Genomic DNA, 25,567 nt, shown 5'->3' on the forward strand with positions numbered 1-25,567 from the left:
TTAACTAAGAAACACCATACATACAGATTCTGGCACTCCTGCCAACTTGGCTCCCCAAGCGAACAGTAGTGTCACTTTGGCCATAAACCAGCTGTCAATATGTAATCTATCATGAGTCCAGCTTTTGTGCTGGATGTCTTGTGAAAGCTGAAACATGATACATGCACTACAGAACATGTTAAGATGAATACGACTGAAAGTTAAAAGTGTATTCAGGATCTGTTTCAAATTGAACATATTTGTGCAAACTATATTTCTGTCTCTTGCAATAAAACATGTCACTTCGAACTTACAGTACTAAGGTGTTGAACTCTTATTTAAAATACTGCTTTTTCCAACCAGGTTTTACTGGTTGTGGGAGGGCAAGCACCCAAAGCTATTCGAAGTGTAGAGTGCTACGATTTTAAAGAAGAACGCTGGTATCAAGTTGCTGAAATGCCTACACGCCGCTGCAGGTAATACACTTCACTGATGACATATATGACCTCATTTTTCATTCAGATATTGTACACAGATAAAATTAACTAGTGCTTGGATAAAAGAGAGATAAGTTTTTCGTGTTCACTGCATAAACACACTTTAATATATGCATATGACCAATTGCAGTGATTATGCACCATTTCTTTCCTCCTTTTAATCATTTTTTAGTGATCGTTCTTTGAAGATTGGTTTCTCATTACAAAGATTATTACATAAATTGTACTTGAAATGTTTTCCAACGTGACTTAGTACAGTTTTATCTCGATATTCTTCAAGACATAATGGAATTCAGACTTGCTCATTGTAATGGAATTCAGACTTGCTCATTGTAATGGAATTCAGACTTGTTCATTGTCAGTACTGCAAATTGTCTCTCTCTCTCTCTCTCTCTCTCTCTCTCTCTCTCTCTCTCTCTCTCTCTCTCTCTCTCTCTCTCCCTCCCCCCCTCTCTCTCTCTCCCCCTCTCTCCCCCCCTCCCCCTTCTACTCCTCCTCCTCCACCTCCTCCCCCATTTGTGCAGTCTGGTGCCATTATTTTTTCCCCTCATATAGATAATTTTACAGTACAGTGGTCAGTCAGAATGTTATGACCTACTATTGATTACGCCAGGACCCGTGGTCTAGGGGTAGCGTCTTTGATTCATAATCAAAATGTTTTCGGTCCTGGGTTCGATCCCCGCCACTGCCTGAATTTTGATAAATAATCAGCATTGGCGGCCGAAGACTTCCGGCATAAGAAGTCAGCCTCATTCTGCCAACGGCCTTGTCAAAGAGGGCAGAGGAGCGGATAGAGGTTCAGGGCACTCTCTTTGTGGGAAATTGCCCCTAAAGGCGGAAGAATCAGCAATGATCAACGACATGAGGATGCAGAAGGCAATGGAAACCACTGCATTAAAGACACATAACGTGTATCCACAGGACATGTGGCCTGTATTTGAAGAAGTGTCATGATGATCTCTCCATTGGCAAAAGATTCCGGAATAGTCCCCCATTCGGATCTCCGGGAGGGGACTGCCAAGGGGGAGGTTACCATGAGAAAAAGATTGAATAATCAACGAAAGGATAACGTTCTACGAGTCGGGGCGTGGAATGTCAGAAGCTTGAACGTGGTAGGGAAACTAGAAAATCTGAAAAGGGAAATGCAAAGGCTCAATCTAGATATGGTAGGGGTCAGTGAAGTGAAGTGGAAGGAAGACAAGGATTTCTGGTCAGATGAGTATCTGGTAATATCAACAGCAGCAGAAAATGGTATAACAGGTGTAGGATTCATTATGAGTAGGAAGGTAGGGCAGAGGGTGTGTTACTGTGAACAGTTCAGTGACCGGGTTGTTCTAATCAGAATTGACAGCAGACCAACACCGACAACGATAGTTCAGGTATACATGCCGACGTCGCAAGCTGAAGATGAACAGATAGAGAAAGTGTATGAGGATATTGAAAGGGTAATGCAGTATGTAAAGGGGGACGAAAATCTAATAGTCATGGGCAACTGGAATGCAGTTGTAGGGGAAGGAGTAGAAGAAAAGGTTACAGGAGAATATGGGCTTGGGACAAGGAATGAAAGAGGAGAAAGACTAATTAAGTTCTGTAACAAGTTTCAGCTAGTAATAGCGAATACCCTGTTCAAGAATCACAAGAGGAGGAGGTATACTTGGAAAAGGCCGGGAGATACGGGAAGATTTCAATTAGATTACATCATGGTCAGACAGACAGTCCGAAATCAGATACTGGATTGTAAGGCGTACTCAGGAGCAGATATAGACTCAGATCACAATATATTAGTGATGAAGAGTAGGCTGAAGTTCAAGACATTAGTCAGGAAGAATCAATACGCAAAGAAGTGGGATACGGAAGTACTAAGGAATGACGAGATACGTTTGAAGTTCTCTAACGCTATAGATACAGCAACAAGGAATAGCGCAGTAGGCAGTACAGGTGAAGAGGAATGGACATCTCTAAAAAGGGCCATCACAGAAGTTGGGAAGGAAAACATAGGTACAAAGAGGGTAGCTGTGAAGAAACCATGGGTAACAGAAGAAATACTTCAGTTGATTGATGAAAGGAGGAAGTACAAACATGTTCCAGGAAAATCAGGAATACAGAAATACAAGTTGCTGAGGAGTGAAATAAATAGGAAGTGCAGGGAAGCTAAGATGAAATGGCTGCAGGAAAAATGTGAAGACGTCGAAAAAGATATGATTGTCGGAAGGACAGACTCAGCATACAGGAAAGTCAAAACAACCTTTGGTGACATTAAAAGCAACGGTGGTAACATTAAGAGTGCAACGGGAATTCCACTGTTAAATGCAGAGGAGAGAGCAGATAGGTGGAAAGAATACATTGAAAACCTCTATGAGGGTGAAGATTTGTCTGATGTGATAGAAGAAGAAACAGGAGTCGATTTAGAAGAGATAGGGGTTCCAGTATTAGAATCGGAATTTAAAAGAGCTTTGGAGGACTTACGGTCAAATAAGGCAGAAGGGATAGATAACATTCCATCAGAATTTCTAAAATCATTGGGGGAAGTGGCAACAAAACGACTATTCACGTTGGTGTGTAGAATATATGAGTCTGGCGATATACCATCTGACTTTCGGAAAAGCATCATCCACACAATTCCGAAGACGGCAAGAGCTGACAAGTGCGAGAATTATCGCACAATCAGCTTAACAGCTCATGCATCGAAGCTGCTTTCAAGAATAATATACAGAAGAATGGAAAAGAAAATTGAGAATGCGCTAGGTGACGATCAGTTTTGCTTTAGGAAAAGTAAATGGACGAGAGAGGCAATTCTGACGTTACGGCTAATAATGGAAGCAAGGCTAAAGAAAAATCAAGACACTTTCGTAGGATTTGTCGACCTGGAAAAAGCGTTCGACAATATAAAATGGTGCAAGCTGTTCGAGATTCTGAAAAAAGTAGGGGTAAGCTATAGGGAGTGACGGGTCATAATGACCATGGCATTGCCACTATTAAACATTACCCTTCCCAACTGCCGACCAACCTTCCTGGTCCTCACCCATAATTACTTACCCTTTGAAGGTATCACATACAAACAAATCCGTGGTACAGCAATGGTCACCAGCTTGGCACCATCTTATGCCAACCTATTCATTGGTCATGTAGAGGAATCCTTCCCAACCACCCAATACCTCAAACTTGTCACTTAGTTCAGATTCATTGATGACATTATCTGATCTGGACTGAGCTGAGGACACCCTATCCACATTTCTCCAGAACCTCAACATCATCTCCCCCATTTGCTTCATGTGATCCTCCTCAATCCAACAAGCCACCTTCCTCGATGTTGACCTCCACCTCAAAGATGGGTACATCAGTACCTACATCCATATCAAACCTACCAACCACCAGCAATACCTGCAGTTCGACAGCTTCCACCCACTTCATACCAAGAAGCCCCTTCCATACAGTCTAGCTACCCATGGCTATCGCATCTGTAGTGATGATGAATGTCCCCTCTTGAAATATACCAAGGGTCTCATTGAAGCTTTCTCAGACCAAAACTACCCTTCCAACCTTGTACAGCAACAGATATAATGTGCTTATCTCTCTAGTCACCCACCATCTACCAAGTCCCAGTGTCCAACCACAGAGGAGCATTCATCTCATGACTCAGTACCATTCAGGATTGGGGCAACTGAATCATGTTCTTCACCAGGGTTTCAACTACCTCTCATCGTACCTGAAATGAGGAAAGTCCTATACATTATCCTTCCCAGCCCTTCCACAGTGGTATTTTGCCATCCACTGAACTTACACAGTCCTTGTCTATCACCTCGTCCACAATAGCCCTGTAATAGACCTATATGCAAAACTTATTCTATACATCCTCCTACCACTACCTGCTCCTGTCCCGTCACAAGCATCATGTATACCATCGAAGGAACGGTTACCTGTGAAACCAGTTGTGTAATCTAGAAAATAAGCTGCAACCTTTGTGCTGCATTCTCTTTTGGCATGACAATCAACAAGCTGTCTGTCCACATGAATGGCCACAGACAAACTGTGGCCAAGAAGCAGGTGGACCATCCTGTTGCTGAGCCTGCCATCCAGCACGATGTTCTTCATTTTAGTGACTGCTTCACAGCCTGTGCCATCCGGATCCTTCCTGTCAACACTAGCTTTTCTCAGTTGCATAGGTGGACTCTCCCTGCAATATATCCTACATTCCCATAACCCTCCTGTCCTTAGCCTTCATTAGTCATTGTCCTTTACACAACTATCCCCTTCCCTGTTTGCATTCCAGCACAATGCAGCTACACAACCTCTGTTCTACCAATGCATCCACAGTCTTTTTACTTCTCTGGTTTTCTGCCCCCCCCCCCCCCCCTTTGCCCTTTGTCTACTCTCCTGACTGCACCTAGTTGCCATGTCCCCTCAGCACTTCATCCCTGTTTATTCCCACAAGCAGCACTTTACCATCCCCCACCCCTACCCTGCTATCCCTTCCCCTCCCAGCCTCCTCCTTACCCCCACCACCCAGATTACTTTTCCAATCGTGTGCAGTTGCACACTATCTTACCCCAGCAGCCAGAGATAGTAGTAATGTGTATGTGTGTTGCATTGCATGAATGTGTGTGTGTGTGTGTGTGTGTGTGTATGTGTGTGTGTGTGTGTGTGTGTGTGTGTTTTGTCTAATTCAGAATAAGTCTTTTTGACCAAAAGCTTACTGGATTATCAACATTGTTCATCATCATTTAAGACTGATTATGCCTTTCAGCGTTCAGTCTGGAGCATAGCCCCCCCTTATACAGTTCCTCCATGATCCCCTATTCAGTGCTAACATTGGTGCCTCTTCTGATGTTAAACCTATTACTTCAAAATCATTCTTAACCGAATCCAGGTACCTTCTCCTCAGTCTGCCCCGACTCCTCCTACCCTCTACTGCTGAATCCATAAGTCTCTTGGGTAACCTTGCTTCTCCCATGCGTGTAACATGACCCCACCATTCAAGCCTGTTCCCCCTGACTGCTACATCTATAGAGCTCATTCCCAGTTTTTCTTTGATTTCCTCATTGTGGACACCCTCCTGCCATTGTTCCCATCTACTAGTACCTGCAATCATCCTAGCTACTTTCATATCCGTAACCTCAACCTTGTTGATAAGGTAACCTGAATCCACCCAGCTTTCGCTCCCATACAACAAAGTTGGTCGAAAGATTGAACGGTGCACAGATAACTTAGTCTTGGTACTGACTTCCTTCTTGCAGAAGAGAGTAGATCGTAGCTGAGCGCTCACTGCATTAGCTTTGCTACACCTCGCTTCCAATTCTTTCACTATGTTGCCATCCTGTGAGAATATGCATCCTAAGTACTTGAAACCGTCCACCTGTTCTAACTTTGTTCCTCCTATTTGGCACTCAATCCGTTTGTATGTCTTTCCCACTGACATTACTTTCGTTTTGGAGATGCTAATCTTCATACCATAGTCCTTACATATCTGATCTAGCTCTGAAATATTACTTTGCAAACTTTCAATTGAATCTGCCATCACAACTAAGTCATCCGCATATGCAAGACTGCTTATTTTGTGTTCACATATTTTAATCTCACCCAGCCAGTCTATTGTTTTCAACATATGATCCATAAATAATATGTACAACAGTGGAGACAGGTTGCAGCCTTGTCTTACCCCTGAAACTACTCTGAACCATGAACTCAATTTACCGTCAACTCTAACTGCTGCCTGACTATCCATGTAAAGACCTTTAATCGCTTGCAAAAGTTTGCCTCCTATTCCATAATCTTGTAGAACAGACAATAACTTCCTCCTAGGAACCCAGTCATATGCCTTTTCTAGATCTATAAAGCATAGATACAATTCCCTGTTCCACTCATAACACTTCTCCATTATTTGCCGTAAGCTAAAGATCTGGTCCTGACAACCTGTAAGAGGCCTAAACCCACACTGATTTTCATCCAATTGGTCCTCAACTAATACTCGCACTTTCCTTTCAACAATACCTGAGAAAGGAAAGTGCGAGTGAATTTTACAAAACAAAAGTGTTTAAGGTTTCTGAAGCCTCTTGCCAAGAGATGTGAGTTGTAAGTGTTTCTTTTTTATCACTCTCAGTTTCTGGTGCCTTCTGTGAGTTCAAAATACAGTACCTTGTAATATCACATCATTAGACAGTTGTTTTCTATAGCAAAATTTCTGTCAGTGTTGATCTATTTTTCAACTTGTTGGCCTAAAATGCACTCAGTTCATTGGTCAATGCAGAGTTTATCACTTGTACAATTTCAGAGTGATCAGTCATTGAGTCATCATCATTTACATCACTTTTCATCAGGCTCAGTTAGGTAGATAGTAGTTATTGACGAGGTTCTGTTATGTTATGTTATGTTATGTGGTTTATTCATCTCATTACATACAATTTTCAAATCATTTGATTTGATGTACAGGAGACATGTCAAGGTTTACAAAAGAAACTTTTTTCCCTTTTTTAAAGAGAAATACAAAAGTTTACATTATATTTTACATTTCTAAGTTTCAGCTACACATGTACATAAAATAATAAATGTATTACAATCCCTGTGTTCAGATTGTGAAGCTGTCCTCAATGAATTCATCGACAGAATAATAACACTTTTCCACCAGTAGAGTAAAGAGCAATCTTGTCAGGGAACCAATCTCCATTTTAAATATATTACTGCCTTTTATTTTATTGAAAATTTTTAACCCCATATACTCTGGTGTTTGGGCATAAAGTTTTAAACGATGTGTTGGAAGTTTGAAGTTATCTCTGTGGCGAGTGCTGTAGTTGTGGTCAAAACGGAAATTGTCTAGTGTATGTTGATTTCTATATAGGAACACCACCATCTCATATATGTAAAGTGAGGGGATAGATAGTACTTTTAAATTTTTTAACAGTGGTTGACAGGATTCCCGTTTTTTTGCAACACACATGTTTCTAATTACTTTCTTTTGTAATACTAGGAGCCTAGTGACATTTGCTGAATTTCCCCAGAAGATTATGCCATAACGAATAACTGACTCAAAGTAGCAGTGATAAACTATCTTTCTGGTATCCATGTTTGTGGCACCTGACAAAATACACATTGCAAATGCTAAGTTGTTCAGTTTATTTGCTAAGTAATCTATGTGTACCTTCCAATTTAAATTTTTGTCAAGATTTAGGCCTAAGAACTTCACGTGGTTTGCTTCTGTTATATCCTGATCATTGCAAGTTATCTTTATTTCACTCCTTTCTACTGATTTAGTTTCAAATTGCATCATTTTGGTTTTAGTTACATTTAGTTTTAGTCCATTTTGACAGAACCAAGATTCAAGTTTTTCTAAAGTATTTTTGGCTTTTTCTGGAATATTTTCAGATGCCTCATTTTCAATTAGAACTGATGTATCATCAGCAAATAAGACTGAATGAACATCAATAGCAAGTGGTAGGTCATTTACGTAGCACAGAACAGTTCTGATATTTTTTGAAGGTGTCTGACAGTGCTAGGAACCACATTGTCGTAAGAATACAGGAAAGAGTCTGTGCTTGCTTCACAGTTGTGTTTGCCGGATTATCACAGTCTAAATGTTTATCAGGGCAGTGGACTTCCAGACAAACAAGAATGTCAGAACCTTCCCCATTCTTTTCAAAATCTGTAAATTTAACCATCGTGCTATGTATGATCATTTATTACTAGTTACAGTCCTCCAATCAAAAGAGTCTTGCCTTTTGTTGACCAACAGTTTATACCCATCGACTGCAATTTAGGTTCTGATATCCAGGACACAAACCAGTTTCTTTGTTACCTCTCAACCATCCTCACAACATTATCTTCTTGATCCCTACTAATTGTTGTTGACACTATCTCCCTGTGCATCAATATCTCCAATGCCCCACAGCTTAACGGCCACTGAACATTGTTTCTCCCGAATGTCTTGCCAAATCCAAATCTACCATCTCATTTCTTGCACACCTGACCAAGTATATCCTTACTCACAACTTCTTCGAGATTAAGATCTTCAAAAACAAATCGTCAGCATGACCGTGGACTGACACATGGCACTTTCATATGCCAGCCTGCTTATGGGCAACATAGATGAAACCTTCCTTAGCTATCCAGGATTCTAAACCTTGTCGGGTTTAGGTTCATCAGTTATATCTTCATGATTTGGATCCAAGGCAAAACGCTCTGTCCTCATTTCTCCACAGCCTCAACACTTCTCCTATCCACTTGGTCTGATCCTTGTAAATCTAGTGTGCAACCCCCCACATGTTGACTTTCACCTTTTCATGGCTCCTTAAAAACCTCTGCCCATATCACACTAAAAAACCAGTAATGGTACCTCATTTTTAATAGTTTCCATCCCTTCTGCACTAACAAGTTTCTCCCATAGAGTTTAGCCACTTACAAATGGTGCATTTGCAGTGACAAGCAATCCTTGACCAGTGTGCTGAGGGACTTTCATATGCCTCACAGAAAGGCCACATTACCCTTGAAATCTAGTTTGCAAACAGATCTCCTGCACCATATCCACATAGGCCACTAACCTTCAGTCACTCCTGTGAACTGCCTGAAAAGGAGCACCCTGCTAATCTCTCAGTTTCACCCCAGACTGGAACAGCTTAACCACGTATTTCACCAAAGCTTTGACTGTCTGTTATCATGTCTAGAAATGAGGTACGTTCCATCCGAAATCCTTCCCACTCTCCAAAGTGGTTGTAATGCAGCAAATCTTAATGGGCTATAAACCAGCTGGTGGACACAGACAGATAAAGAATTGAACTGTCAATGACGAACCACTACAATTAGTGATCTGCACCAACCCAATAAAATTTAAAGATTTTCGTTGTGCTAGTCTTGACCATTTGGCAGTGTAAAATTACTATCCCTCTTCACCAGTACAGTATACATAACAAGCTAATGGAATAACACAGTCCGACAAAGATGTACCTTCAGAATTCCAAGGTACTATTAGCTAAGTTTGCTGTTAAGTTTTTCTGCAGTAAATTACTTGTCATACTATAACATAATAAAACTAGGAGAAAAATCTCGCAACTGTTTTGCTGTAGTCTTAAACAATATACAAGTATTACTCAAACTTCAATGGTACTTTAAATTAAGCATGTAATTTGTTAGTTTGATTACATTTCTTCTATTCTCAAGTGTAAATAATCAGTTGTCCAGAGCATATTAGAACAAATCTCAGATTCTGAAATGTTAAATGTGTACGATATTGCTAGGCTTTTTGCAAAATGCAGTGCAGAAAAATACTATATTGCTGGCTGCAACCCTTCTCAAACAAACAGTTAACACTACAAAGTTGCTAGTAACCTTTAATTGCCACTGATGAAAAGTCCTAATTTTGATCTTGTACTCAAGAGCAAGTAGATTCACCTGTAAAGTTACTTATTATATTTTCTCTTTAGTAACACTTAGAAAAATTATGAGCTGTTCCCCTCCTTTTGTTCCAAGCTCAACATTCCTTGTAAACAAAACTCAGCTATCAGCCAGGTAGAAATATAGTATTAGCACTCTTGGTAATTCTTTGCTCATAGGCCAACTAAATATTTTTTCATATTTTTCATTTTTAGTTTATATCTTTCTTGATTTTGTTTTTAATACATGCCAATAAACTTGCTAAAATTATACCCATGATTAATTAAAATCCCTTATTATATTGTGCATATTATTTGACTTTAGTTTCTTTCTGTGTATGATTATCTTTGATTGCCATTTAGATATCTATTTGTTGAGACAGTATCTGAAAGAGAGCTCATTCTTGAATACTAAATCATTTAACAAATATTATTTCTTTCAATGTTTTTGTTTCTTTCTTATGTCTTTTTTTCTTTTATGAGGGCTTTTCAGAAAGTAGGGAACATTTTCACCTGACGCTGCTAGGCGTGCGCTGATCGCGTATGTTTTGGTATATGCATGATCGGCAGCTCAGTTGGCATTCATCCGCAACAACGGGAACATCTCTGCACATCTGGTTTTTTCGATATTTGAATTTGAAATGTGCACTGCCATCGAAAATCTGCCAGTTGTGAGATGTGGTCTGTGATACGGTGTTTGCTGGAAAAAACCTAAAACCTATAGAAATTTATCGTGAATTGTGCGAAGTGTACAGAAACAATGTAATGAGTGAATGATCCATCTGGAAATGGTGTATTCGGTTTAAAAATGGTGGAACCAACGTTCATGATGAAGAGAAGAGTGGATGCCCAACCTCACGCGGGAAATAGCACAAAAGAACTCCTCAATTCATTCAAATGGGAAATTTTCTCTCATCCACCCTTCAGCCCTGACCTTGCATCAAGCAACTTTCACTTGTTTCCCAAGATGAAGAACAGGCTTGCAGCGCTGCGCTTTGATGACGACACGGAACTCCAGGTGGGCGTGACTCATTGGCTGAAGTCTCAGGTGGCAGAATTTTATGATGAAGGTCTTTCAAAGCTTGTCCACCACTATGATAAATGCCTCAGTGTGTTTGGTGAATATGTGGAAAAGTAGTATGTCAGCTGCTCTTTCAGGTGTATATAATAAAATGTAGTTCTTGTACTTAGTTTTTCTTTAATGCCAAAATGTTCCCTACTTTCTGAATAGCCCTCATACTACAGATTGAGAAAATGATAATGAAATATTTCTTTATTTCTTTTGGAAATTAAATAACATGCTGGGACTCCAGTTACTGTTTTTAAATGTTCACATTCAGTGTAGTTTAGAGGAAATAGTCACATACAGATAGTGCTCTGCTACTTACAGATATCCATGTTTCCCCAAACCTATTATTCACCTGACCTATTAATCAGGAAGGAGGAAAAAATAAAAATTAACACTAGTTCCCCACACCCACGTGAGTCCTAAATGAAACTGGATTAATCAAAGCTGATCTTCTTCTTTTAGCTTTAACGTGTACTCTACAATAGTTCTCCCCAGTATTTACCTTATGATAGACACTCACCGCAAATATTTTGTAATTGGATACCAACACTATCCATCACACGGGCTAATGGTTCGTTTAAGTACAGTAAAACTCCACTTTAACACTTTTCAAGGGACTTCAGAAAAATTGTGTAAAACGTGGGAAAATGTAAAATGAGCGAAATAATGTTTTTAGCTGTAAAAGTTACGCATAAGATACCCCCTTGCACTTTATGTATGATATATGTACATAACAGACATCAAAAGCCTTTTCAGTGACTTGTTTATGATCTGATGAGGGTTTGTTATCTAATAAAAACCACTAATGTAACTGGAACTGATAATTGTCAGGGAAGTAGGAACATTTTACTCAGTTTCATATGTCATAATTGATGTTTTTGAAAGCCTGCAGCTGCCATTCGTTATTTAAATAATGAAAGTATTTTGTGGATTTTTGAAGTCTCTTGCACTGTAGTCGTCTTTTTGAGGTTATCAGGCACTGTGCCTCATCAGTTACCTAGAAAACGACACACACACACACACACACACACACACACACACACACACACACACACACACACACATTGTTTTTTGTGTAACATCACAAAAAATATATTTGTAAATACTGCAATTGACAATTAGAATAAATTCTCGAAACACGTTTTGCTCAGCATGAATAAAATATGTAACTGGTATGTTTAAACTGAAAACATTTGAGCAACGCAAAGTGAATGACAGTGTCAACTAGTGCATCAAGTGGCCATATTCTGAAACATGCTAAATATGCTTGAAGGTCTCTCGGGCATGCAGCGGGGTTGACTGGTCGTTGTAGAACGAATTTTCGACGGCGTAACGTGCCATATCATCAGGTTATTCCTGTTGACTGATGTCCTAGGCCAGTGGGTGGTGTGGTATATATACCTGTCGCCTCTCCCCTCCACTGACTCTGTGTATGGACCGAGGGATGTGCAGTCCGTGGTGGTGGGGGTAGCTTGTGCTGATGAGATGACTGATGGGCGTCAGTACGCATGCCGCCTTCGGCGGGTGTGGTGCCCCATTTCCGCTGCTCCTGCAGAACTTTTATTCCTGGATTCCACGCTTGGCTGATTTGAAATCCGTTGTCCTTGTTAATAAGGTTCTCGTGCCGCTGGATTTCAATTGCTTCCTTGTATACACAGTCCCAAAAGCGGGATGTGTTGTGCAGGACTTCTGTGTTCTCGTATTTCATACGATGATTTGTCTCGAGGCAATGTTCTGCGATTGCAGATTTTGTAGGCTGTTGGAGATTGGTGTGCCGTTTGTGTTCAGTACACCTTTCCTTGATCATGTGAATGGTTTGCCTCACATATGCTTTCCCACAGTCGCACAATATGAAATAAACTCCAGATTTCCGGAGTCCTAAATCATCCTTCACTGTCCCTACAAGGGACTTGATCTTTGGCGGCAGGCGGTAACCACATTTGATGTTATGATATTCTAGAATCCTGCCTTTTTTTCCAGATACGTTGCTTGCGTATGGTATGTAGGCTGTTGCTTTCTGTGGATCATCATCAGGTGTCGGCTGTGGTGTGTTACTCTTCTTGAAGGTGCGTCGAATTTGGTGGTCAATATAGCCGTTCTTCTGGAATACATCCTTGAGGTGGTCTAGTTCCGGTTTTAAGCTTTCTCCGTCGGAGATCACACGAGCTCTGTGAACCAATGTATTTAGTACTCCTTCCCTTTGTGACGGGTGATGACAGCTGGAGGCGCGAAGGTACAGATCCGTGTGGGTTGTCTTCCGGTAGACGCCGTGTCCCAGTGTTCCATCAGGCTTTTTCTGTACCAGAACATCCAAGAATGGTAGCTGCCCGTTTTTCTCCACTTCCATGGTGAACTGAATTTGGGGTGTGGATAGAGTTCAGATGTTGTAAGACCAGTTGGATCTTCTCTTCCCCGTGAGGCCAAAAGATGAATGTGTCGTCAACATATCTGTAGAAGACTGTTGGTTTTAGTTGTGCTGATTCTAACGCTTTCTCCTCAAATTCTTCCATGTACACGGTGGCCACCACAGGTGACAGAGGGCTACCCATAGGTACACCATCTGTCTGTTCGTAGTAATGTCCGTCAAAAAGAAAATATGTTGACGTGAGCAGAAAGTTAAATACTTTCGTGAATGTGGGCCCAATTTTCTTCTCAATAGGATCCAGTGAATCCTTGAGTGGAACTCTTATGAAAAGTGATACAGCATCGAAACTGACCATAAGATCTGAGCTGGCCAACTTGAGTTTTCCCATACGTTCCACAAACTGAGCCGAGTTTTTGGTGTGGTGCTCACATTTGCCAAGCAATGGACTCAATACGGTGGTCAAGTGTTTGGCAAGCTGGTATGTTGGAACTCCTATAGAGCTTGCTATCGATCTCAGAGGAGTGCCCATCTTGTGTACCTTTTGAAGTCCGTAGAGTCTTGGTGGTGCAGCAGCACACGGCCGAAGTTTCTTCGCTGTCTTGTCTGTAAAGGTACTTCAATTATCTTGACCCTGTAAGCAGGGTTGTCCAAGATCTTGTACATTTTCTCTTTGTATTCTGCCACCGTTAGTAGAACAGTTATGTTCCCCTTATCCGCTGGGAGGATGACAATGTCTGGATCATCACGCAGAGAACGCAGTGCGGCCCTTTCCCATCTGGAGATGTTGTGTTTCGGTGGTGCGGCCCTGGCGAGTGTGCGGCATGTTTCCCATTGTAACTCCTCCGCCGCGCCGGGTGGCAGCTTGGAGGCGACTTGTTCCACTCCATTGATGATTTCTGCGACAGGGATTGCTGCTGGTAATGGAGCAAAGTTTAAGCTTTTTTCTAGGACGGACAACGCAGCGTTGTTGATGATTTTCCCTGTAAGATTCATAACCGTGCGTTTAGTCTCCTGTTTGGGCTGTTTTGATGCAAGCCGATCAAATTTTGATGACTGTTTCGTAGTTGCATTTCGTTGAATCATCTCGGCTTGTGCCTAGGAGGAACATTCAACCCATTCCCAGGTGACAGGAGAGAGCAGGGACGCCAATTCTAGATGTAGGGCAAAAATTTTGCGCCCTATGGAGTCGAGCTGGCGGCATGTGTGTCTGATACGTTCACGCATTAGGTCCAGGCTAGCTCTTCTGGCACATCTGGGGAAACTCAAGTTGGCCAGCTCAGATCTTAGGCAGTTTCGATGTTGTATCGCTTTTCACGAGAGTTCCACTCAAGGATTTGCTGGATCTTATTGAAAAGAAATTTGGGCCCACATTCACGAAAGTATTTAACTTTCTGTTCACATCAACATATTTTCTTTTTGACGGGCATTACTATGAACAGACAGACGGCGTACCTATGGGTAGCCCTCTGTCACCTGTGGTGGCCAACATGTACATGGAAGAATTTGAGGAGAAAGCGTTAGAATCAGAACAACTAAAACCAATAGTCTTCTACAGATATGTTGACGACACATTCGTTATTTGGCCTCACGGGGAAGAGAAGCTCCAACTGGTCATACAACATCTGAGCTTCTATCCACCCCCAAATTCAGTTCACCATGGAGGTGGAGAAAAACGGGCAGCTACCATTCTTGGATGTTCTGGTACGGAAAAAGCCTGATGGAACACTGGGACACAGCGTCTACCGGAAGACAACCCACACGGATCTGTACCTTCATGCCTCCAGCTGTCATCACCCGTCACAAAGGGAAGGAGTACTAAATACATTGGTTCACAGAGCTCATGTGATCTCCGACGGAGAAAGCTTAAAACCGGAACTAGACCACCTCAAGGATGTGTTCCAGAAGAACGACTATAGTGACCGTCAAATTTGATGCGCCTTCAAGCAAAAGACCATACCACAGCCGACACCTGATGATGATCCACTGAAAGCGACAGCCTACATACCATACGCGGGCAACGTATCTGGAAAAATAGGCAGGATTCTAGGACGTCATAACATCAAATGCGTCTACCACCTGCCGCCTAAGATCAAGTCCCTTGCAGGGACACTGAAGGACGATTTAGGACTCCGGAAATCTTGAGTTTATTTCATATCGTGCGACTGGGGTAAAGCATATGTGGGGCAAACCATTCGCACGATCGAGGAAAGGTGTACTGAACACAAACGGCACACAGATATCCAACAGCCTACAAAATATGCAATTGCAGAACATTGCCTCGAGACAAATCATCGTATGAAATACGAGTACACAGAAGTCCTGCACAACACATCCCGCTTTTGGGACTGTGTATACAAGGAAGCAATTGAAATCCAGCGGCACAAGAACTTATTAACAAGGACAATGGATTTCAAATCAGCCAAGCGTGGAATCCAGGAATAAAAGTTCTGCAGGAGCAGCGGAAATGGGGCACCACACCCGCCGAAGGCGGCATGCGTACTGACGCCCATCAGTCATCTCGTCAGCACAAGCTACCCCCACCACCACGGACTGCACATCCCTCGGTCCATACACAGAGTCAGTGGAGGGGAGAGGCGGCAGGTATATAGACCACACCACCCGCTGGCCTAGGACATCAGTCAACAGGAGTAACCTGATGATGATGGCACGTTACACTGTCGAAAATTCGTTCTATAATGACCAGTCAACCCGGTTGCATGCCCGAGAGACCTTCAAGCATCTCATTCGCCGGGAAAATCTACGAACACGTGCTAAATATGGTTTGACAAAGGTGTCATGATGATAACAACAATCACGAAACTGCATTTGCAGAGTAGAGACAATTTGGAAATGGTTGTGACTGGTCCTGATATCTTCATTTGAATGAACCTAGTTACACCCATCAGCCACCATGCTAATTAGAGCTTGGCAGAAGCAGGAGGTACGGCACGAATTGTTTCAAGTGTTACATATTTACCGGTTCAAATCCGCTAAGTAGAGTGCCCTGGTGTCAAGAAACAACCATGTAATATTTTTAAACACTACTGTACTGCCAACATCATGCCAGCGTCTTTTTTTCTCCTCTAATATTGTTTCGTAATATGTAAATCGCAGGAAAATTATAAATGTGTTGATGCAAAATCAGGGGAAAATTAACATTGTGGACATTGGAAATATGACGGGACCAGTAAAAAATGTCATAAACAGCATGAAAATGTTGATTCCGAGGACGTAAAAGCAGTGTTGTAGTGTATAATGTTACTCAATAATCAGATTTAGACCTCGTATTTAGACCGTGTTTGCTAGTGGCTAACAATGTGTTATGACGAAGCCAAATAATTCCAGTATATGTTACCTAATACCTGCATAACAAATTCGGCGCAGTGGGTCATCTTTGAATATCACGACTTCTATATACCAAAATCGCCAATAAATCGAAACAGGTCCCCCTATGAGAGCATTCACACCAAGACACTAGCTTCAGAAACTAAGCCAACACCAAATAACTGCCTTTCAAAATTTTCACACCAACACAAGTGGCTTGTGATAAAACCACTTTTCGTCAAAATGATCTAACGTGAATTCATTCCATTTATAATTAACTTCCTCACACAAGTTGCCCTGCGAAGCCTTGGTAAAATTTCACTATCCTCTATGTGTGGTGACTGAACCACGGATATCACCAGTAAGTCATGCTCAAGTTGAACTTCCTGTAACAGTATCTTTACAACCTGATTCGGTACAGAGTGAGATGTACTCGTGGAACTCTTCGTACTCATCTCTGTCCAGAACAGCACTGCCATTACAGCCATATAAAATCCTGTTGAAACCATTAACACAAATAAATCAGTAAAATTAGACCACTTTTAACAACATACAGATTATTAAATTCAATCGCCTAGATGTGCAATACAGGCCCACTCCAGCTGTCTGCACTGCACGTTTGCCCCTCCTAGCATGTTAATGCAAGTGTCCCTCACTCCACCAGACACGGCAGCTTCTCACTTCCTCTCTCTCTCTCTCTCTCTCTCTCTCTCTCTCTCTCTCTCTCTCTCTCTCTCTGCAGCAAAATACACACAACATGTATAACTTCATGGTACATTATGCTATCGTATTACCCAAGGCTCTAATTCTCTCTAATGAGTTAAGGTGACACATGACATGTAACATACTGTGCAGTATTATTTTGGCACAAGTGGTATTCCACTGCCCACCTAATGTATAAAATATCTTAACCCAGTCCCAACTGTTTGTCACATGGTTAATATCCTGTGCTAGTCCCAGGTGCAACACCTGTCTCTTACATTCGTCCCCAAACATCCTAAAGAATTAGTATCTACTATATGAGCCTGCAAATGGAAGGTAGTACATAACATGAAATGAAATTTATGCTCAGTTGGTTCACAAATTTGGCATTTCTTTTCCTTGAAGATTCTGGTCTTGTTCATTGATCGCTTCAGCAGATTTCACCAGCTGTTTTGCATGAACAGGCCTTCTCATATAGAGACGGGTGGCGATCCATTCGCAAGAGTACACAGCATTTGCTGACAGATTTCCATTTTCACCTTTTTTTGGTAGTAGTTGTCATTGGATGCCAGACTGATTTTCATGTTCAAAATAACTTTTTTTCAAATCTGACATCTTGAACCATAGACAAAAAGGCATAACATAAGCAGAGTATTGAATGTGTTTGTTGCTTATGTAAGCACTGAAGTCTTGTCCGCAGAAATTCTTATCATAATGTTCATATTAATGTGGATAGGATGGGGCTGAAAATAGTACAATACTATCTCTTTCACACTGTTGACTGAGGTGAAATGAATTGCTGATTCACGCTATTGTTTTCCTTTTAGTAATGATTATTATTGTTATTGGTGTTGTAATGTTTTACAGACACAATATCAGAAATAACGTCAATCAAATTTTATTTTGCTTCTACATTACGAGATCCACAACAATACTGAATGAAGTGTAGAACAGTACAAAGTCTCATAATTAGAGAATACATTAATATCCAGTCTCATAGGTGAGCATACAATAAGCAAGTAAACATAAGGGCCTGGCAGTCCAGGCGTATATTGGACTGTTGTGCACACGGCACAGTACTTGCTGCCCCATCCATCTAGATTGTCAGATGACCTCTCTAGGCTGGCCATGGTGGCATTTGTGCTACTCATTGTTTGAGTTGGTACACTTACGCTATAGAGTTACAACAGTTGCTATAAAAACATATTGGATTATTCACAATTTTTACAATGCAGTAGTGCAATGCTATTCCAAAGTGACTTCCTTGACTATTTTATTAATAGTAACTCTACTGTGTGTATGAGGCATAACACTTGAATTTTATACCTCAGTAATACAACATGTATTCGATATATAAAGAAGAGTCATATAACACTGTATACACAGAGTTTTGAAGCTTTGTCTGTTCAGTCACACATTTGCTCATGAGTCCCAGGAGTGGCACGGTGGATCTCTCTGTAGGTATTCTTTAGCATTTGTTTTGTGGGAATTCATCACTCATTGTGTTACAAACATCCAGATGCCAGTGTAAATGTGCTCCATTCTGCTGGGAGCAGGTGTGGACGTTGATGTCTTATCAGAGTGAACAAAAAATTTTCCGAAATACCAAGCCATGAATGACCAGTGGCAACTGTCTCTGCAAGGGAAAAAGGTCCAATAATTTCATCCTCCATTACGTCACACCAAACGTTGACCTGTGGGCTGTCTCATTGATGCTCTGTGATCTCATGATGATGATCATTACCCTAAATTCACACATTGTGTCTGTTGACATTTCCCCTGAGGTGAATTGTTGCCTCATCGGAAAATGTAGTCTTAGTCAAGAAGTTGTTGTTCAGTGTGCTGAAGAGCATCTTCAGCAAACATTGTGCATTTGGTTTTGTTATCAGGTTTCACCTCATGTAACAATTGCACTTTGTTTGCATAAGGTGTGAGGCAGTTGTGTAGTAAATCATAGGTAGTTGGTTTTGGGACACCAAGCTCACATGATGCCGTACGAATGGAGTTCTTAATGCGTCTTGCAAACATATCTGAAATGTGAATAACAGCCTCCTCTGATGTTGTTGATGTTGCATCACCATATCTCTTAAAACAGATCCTGTCTGTAGGAAAACTACTTTGCTTGCCTCAGTTCTCTTGGCATCAGTAAGGTGTCTGTGCTACTCTTCACAAAAACACCATTAAATTTGCAATAACGGACTCTAGTTGTTCATACCACCACATGATTTGTGCTTTAGTATTCATTGGGACTTTCAGTTAGTTGAAAATCTTTCTCTGTCTTCAGTTGTCAGCACATGAACTAAAAAAAATGAATAAAAATAAAATTTAATTTGATATAGCATTAGAAATAATAAATTCCTCAGCTAATCCGCCATCCAAAACATAACAGAATTGTCTGGGTTGTTTATTATGTTAAGTATAAGAGTTTCACATTACGGCATGTTGGACACTCTGTACTTTTGTTTCTAATATAGTGCCAGAATATCATGCGTGGAATATAATTAGTGGAATGGCTAAAGATAGCAGCACATGAACTGGTCCAAGCCATTGAGTACTAGACAGACACACAAACAAGACTGAACTTGTAGCTAAGCTTTTGGCAGTGTCGATACTTCGAGTTCACAGACGAAATATTTCAATAAGTGTGTATAGGAAATACTTGTAAATGTTTGAGTATGATCTGACCAACTTTTACATGTTGATTCATCTCATAATAACAGGGTTTCTGCAGTGTGCAACAGACACCAAATGAACAAGGTATTTCATCATAAAGTACACATGATGTCTGTTGTATGAAAGAAGATCATTGACACATAAATAATTGAAATAAAAATTAATTTAAGGTTGGGTGATGGATTGAGAACTTTAAAGGCAAAAGGCACCAGAAAATCTGTACAGTTGATATTATGTACCACATCATAATTGTAAGATGACAGAATTGTCTGGACAGCCATCATATTGTGACATACAAAGTAACACACAGAAAATCTTACATACTTGTTTCCTACTTCTTTCAGGGCAGGGCTTTCAATGATTGGTGGCCGTGTTTACACAGTTGGAGGTTTTAATGGCTCGTTAAGAGTTCGTACTGTGGATGTTTATGATGCATCATTGGATGAATGGTTCACATGTCCAAGTATGGAAGCTCGACGCTCTACCCTAGGAGTAGCAGTTTTGCACAATTGTATCTATGCTGTAAGTTTCAAATACTGTTGAACATTTTTTGCTGCTTATTTTATTGTAGAATGTTTATTTTATTGGGGGTAACAACGACAGACATTTACACATTGAACTTTGTAATAATATAATCAAAATCATATAAAGGGGTAAGCATATTATTATTATTATTATTTCTTTCCTTTCTCAGACGTTATGTCTGGTTAAAATTCGAAAGTGACGAGGACCTTGATCAAGCGTGACTTCCTTTTAATTGTACGGTATATGTTACATTGCATTTAGGAGCTTTCGGGTAATTGAACATATATCAATAATTACAGATTTCTGTAGTTTTATTTATACGTTTGGATGTAGCTGTATTGCGTTGATGTACTGGTGGATATTGTGTGGTATGACTCCTGTAGTTGATAGTATAATTGGTATATTGTCAACTTTATCCTGATGCCACATGTCCTTGACTTCCTCAGCCAGTTGGGTGTATTTTTCAATTTTTTTCTCCTGTTTTCTTCTGTATATTTGTTGTATTGGGTATGGATATTTTAATTAGTTGTGTTAATTTCTTCTTTTTATTGGTGAGTATGATGTCAGGTTTGTTATGTGGTGTTGTTTTATCTGTTGTAATGGTTCTGTTCCAGAATAATTTGTATTCGTCATTCTCGAGTACATTTTGTGGTGCATACTTGTATGTGGGAACGTGTTGTTTTATTAGTTTATGTTGTATGGCAAGTTGTTGATGTATTATTTTTGCTACATTGACATGTCTTCTGGTGTATTCTGTATTTGGTAGTATTGTACATCTGTTTGTGATGTGATCTACTGTTTCTATTTGTTGTTTGCAAAGTCTGCATTTATCTGTTGTGGTATTGGGATCTTTAATAATATGCTTTTTGTAATATCTGGTGTTTATTGTTTGATCCTGTATTGCAATCATGAATCCTTATGTCTCACTGTATATATTGCCTTTTCTTAGCCATTTGTTGGATGCGTCTTGATCAATGTGTGGCTGTGTTAGATGATTCGGGTGCTTGCCATGTAGTGTTTTCTTTTTCCAATTTACTTTCTTCGTATCTGTTGATGTTATGTGATCTAAAGGGTTGTAGAAGTGGTTATGAAATTGCAATGGTGTAGCCGATGTATTTATATGATGATTGCTTTGTGTATTTTGCTAGTTTCTGCTCGTTCTATAAAGAATTTTCGTAAATTGTCTACCTGTCCATAATGTAGGTTTTTTATGTCATTAAATCCCCTTCCTCCTTCCTTTCTGCTTAATGTGAATCTTTCTGTTACTGAATGTATGTGATGTATTCTATATTTGTGGCATTGTGATCGTGTAAGTGTATTGAGTGCTTCTAGTTCTGTGTTACTCCATTTCACTACTCCAAATGAGTAGGTCAATATTGGTATAGCATAAGTATTTATAGCTTTTGTCTTGTTTCTTGCTGCCAATTCTGTTTTCAGTATTTTTGTTCGCCTTTGTGTATATTTTTCTTTTAGTTCTTCTTTGATATTTGTATTATCTCTTCCTGTTTATTGTCTGTATCCTAGATATTTGTAGGCATCTGTTTTTTCCATGCAGTCGCTGTGGTTATCCAATATGTAATCTTATTGTTTAGTGTGTTTTCCCTTGACTATGCTATTTTTCTTACATTTGTCTGTTCCAAAAGCCATATTTATATTGTTGCTGAATACTTCTGTTATCTTTAGTTATTGGTTGAGTTGTTGATTTGTTGCTGCCAGTAGTTTTAGATCATCCAAGTATAGCAAACGTGTGATTTTGTGTTGTTATGTTCCTGTAATATTATATCCATAATTTGTATTATTTAGCATGTTGGATAGTGGGTTCAGAGCAAGGCAGAACCAGAAAGGACTTAATGAGTCTCCTTGGTATATTCCATACTTAATCTGTATTGGCTGTGATGTGATATTATTTGAATTTGTTTGGATATTAAGTGTGGTTTTCCAATTTTTAATTACTATGTTTAGGAACTGTATCAATTTAGGCTCTACTTTGTATATTTCCAATATTTGTAGTAACCATGAGTGGGGTACACTATCAAAAGCTTTTTGGTAATCAATGTATGCGTAGTGTAGCGACCTTTGTTTAGTTTTTTCTTGATATGTCACCTCTGCATCTATTATCAATTGCTCTTTACATCCTCGTGCTCCTTTGCAGCAGCCTTTTTGTTCTTCATTTATAATTTTGTTCTGTGTTGTATGTTTCATTAATTTCTGTGTAATGACTGAAGTTAATATTTTTATATTGTTGGTAGGCGTGTTGTGGGGCGATATTTTGCTGGGTTTGCTGTGTGTGCTTGATCTTTAGGTTTCAGATAAGTCATTCCTTGTGTAAGTGTATCAGGGACTTTGTATCGGTCTGCAATGTAACTGTTAAATAATTTATATTAAAAACAAAGATTCCATGACTTACCAAATGGGAAAGCACTGGTAGATAAGCACAATAAAAAAAAAAAAAAAAAAAAACACACACACACACACAAAATTTCTCAAGCTTTCGCAACCCACGGTTGCTTCGTCAGGAAAGAGGGAAGGAGAGGGAAAGATGAAAGGATGTGGGTTTTAAGGGAGAGGGTAAGGAATCATTCCAATCCCGGGAGCGGAAAGACTTACCTTAGGGGGAAAAAAGGACAGGTATACACTCGCACACACACACACATATCCGTCCACACATATACAGACACGAGCAGTGATGTCTGGTAAAATTTCTTTTGGTTTGTGTTGAATGTTTGCTTTTGTTTCCTTCTATTTTCACTTTGTTTGTATCTTCTAAGTCGTTTGGCCAATGCTTGTGATTTCTGCCTCTTTTCATCTAATTGCTCTATCACTTCTTATTGTGAGATTTTACCTAACCTTTTTCGTTTTTTGTCTGATATTTCATTTCTTATAAATTGTGTTAGCTGTCTGATGTCTTTTCTCAGTTTTTCTGTTCTGATCTGTAGCCTGTGTTGCCATGCTGGTTTTGTGGGTTTCTTGTGTGTGTTGGTTGGTTCTGATCTCTGCCTAGTGTGTACCGTATTTACTCGAATCCAAGCCGCACTTTTTTCCGGTTTTTTGTAATCCAAAAAACTGCCTGCGGCTTAGAATCGAGTGCAAACTAAGCGGAAGTTCTGAAAAATGTTGGTAGGTGCCGCCACAACTAACATTTGCCGTCGAATATGTAGCGCTACATAGACATGCTTTACAGGCACAAAGATAAATACCGGTGCCAAAACCTCTGCGTCAGTAAATAAATTTAAAAAAAAGGTGGAAGACGAACTTTTTTTCACCGCCCCAAGTTTTGATCACTGCATTTTCATACATTATCCAATGAAGTAAATACAGATTCCGTATTGTTCATCTTCGAATGTAGCAGCATTTCAATGTACTACGAAAATCCGACTGGCAAGACTATTTGGGATGTTGGCAATATGGCCAACTCTACGTTCTGAATTTTTTCCTACCTGCGAGAAGAGATAGTTGCTAATAGGAACTTTTATGAACTGTGAATCACATGCAGTATTCTCTTCACAATAAGAAAAATACGAATATAAACATTTTGCCGTGTATTCTTTCGTGTTTGCTGCTATCTCATTTCAATCATGTCTGCCTAATAAACTACGAAACTAAGAGTGAGACAACAGCAAACGCGGAAGAATATACTCATCATGTCATGTTTATATTCGTATTATTCTTATGCCTAGTAGTGATACAGTCAAAATGAAGCACGGCAACTGACTCGATTTTTAAATCTAAGATGACTCTAATTTCTGTGCAGAATGTTATGTACTAAGGAGGTGTGTGCAAGGATTTTCAAACGGAGAAAAATTTTCGCTAAACTCTCGTTCAGAACTTCTATCATACGCGGTATATTATTTAGTTCTTGTTGATCAATACCAAAGTAAGCAGCAGTGTAAGTAACAACAAATAGCAGTTTCTTGCCATTGTTTCGCTAATGAGACGATCTTCTTCTTCCTTTTTTTTTTTTTTTTTTTTTTTTTTTTTTTTTTTTTTTTTTTTTTTTTTTTTTTTTTTTTTTTTTTTTAAGAAATTGTAAGCGGCGGTAGCGTGCACAAAAGCAAGCCATGGTGAGAGCGGCGACAGGCCGTAAACACTCAGTATCAGAATGTGACGAACAGTGCATGACACAGTACAGTAATGCATTTTCAGCTTAGAGTGACGTAAAAACCTATAACAAGGAGAACGGTGCTTATCAGATCAAAGAAAAATAAACAATCAATTCAAACCAGACGAAGCACGTGAAAAAGGAAAGGTATCCCATATAAATACGGATGGAGCGCCTGAAGCATAGCAATGGCTACCTGGTAAAGCTTAACTGCCAAGCTTACGACTCGAACCAAACTACTGTAGCTGTATCGTCATTCATTCGACCTAAATTGTGTCTCATATTACAATGGACCAACTTTGTTTCGATTTGGAGGTGCGGCGTAAAACTTTTCTCTCCCCTTGAATTTCAAGTCTCAAATTTCAGGTGCGGCTTAGAATTGGGAAAAATATTTTTCCTTGATTTCGAGTCTCATTTCTTAGGTGCGGCTTAGATTCGAGTGTGGCTTAGATTCAAGTAAATACGGTATGTTTAGTGTAGTGAGTGCTCCTATATAAACCAGTAGTTGTAACTCTTCCATAGTTGTATTTTCATTTATTTTGTTGTGTATGATTGTGTTGATAGTTGTTATTGTTGTTTCGACTTGTGGGTTATTTGGTGGTCTATGCAAGAATGGTCTAATGTCTGTATTTGTGTCTTTGTATTCTGTATATGTCAGCTGAAATTTTTCTTCTATATCTAACATGTGTGTCACTTTGTGTTCTATTTGTGCTTGGTCTGGTAGTTGTCTTAAGATTTCGTTTTCCTCTGATTATTTAATCGATGCATGTTGTTCTTTGTTTGTTTGCTCTGGGATGTTTGTGTCCGTTATTGTATTTTCTTCTTCTTCTTCTGCTTGTACATTATTTTGTTCCAGTATTTGTTGTACTTGTTGTTTGATGTTTTCTAATTTGGGCTGGGGTAGCTTGTTATTTTTTATTATTACACGAATCTGATCAGCTAGTCATTGTTCTGTTAAAAATTTTAATTCTGGGTATC

At 39.8% G+C, this 25,567-nt stretch overlaps 1 protein-coding gene across 5 annotated transcripts in view; it reads left to right on the plus strand.

The window, feature by feature from the left end:
- The window catches only part of LOC126161545 (ring canal kelch homolog), a 163,166-nt gene that overhangs the window by 62,972 nt on the left and 74,627 nt on the right, over positions 1-25,567 (plus strand). For all 5 annotated transcript variants that reach the window (XM_049917473.1, XM_049917474.1, XM_049917475.1 and 2 more), the window contains 2 exons: positions 343-455; positions 20,310-20,487. In XM_049917473.1, coding sequence (XP_049773430.1) covers positions 343-455; positions 20,310-20,487 — 291 coding nt within the window. The remainder of the gene's footprint in view (positions 1-342; positions 456-20,309; positions 20,488-25,567) is intronic.

This window comes from Schistocerca cancellata, chromosome 2, assembly GCF_023864275.1.
Source record: "Schistocerca cancellata isolate TAMUIC-IGC-003103 chromosome 2, iqSchCanc2.1, whole genome shotgun sequence".
NCBI classification, from domain to species: domain Eukaryota; kingdom Metazoa; phylum Arthropoda; class Insecta; order Orthoptera; family Acrididae; genus Schistocerca; species Schistocerca cancellata.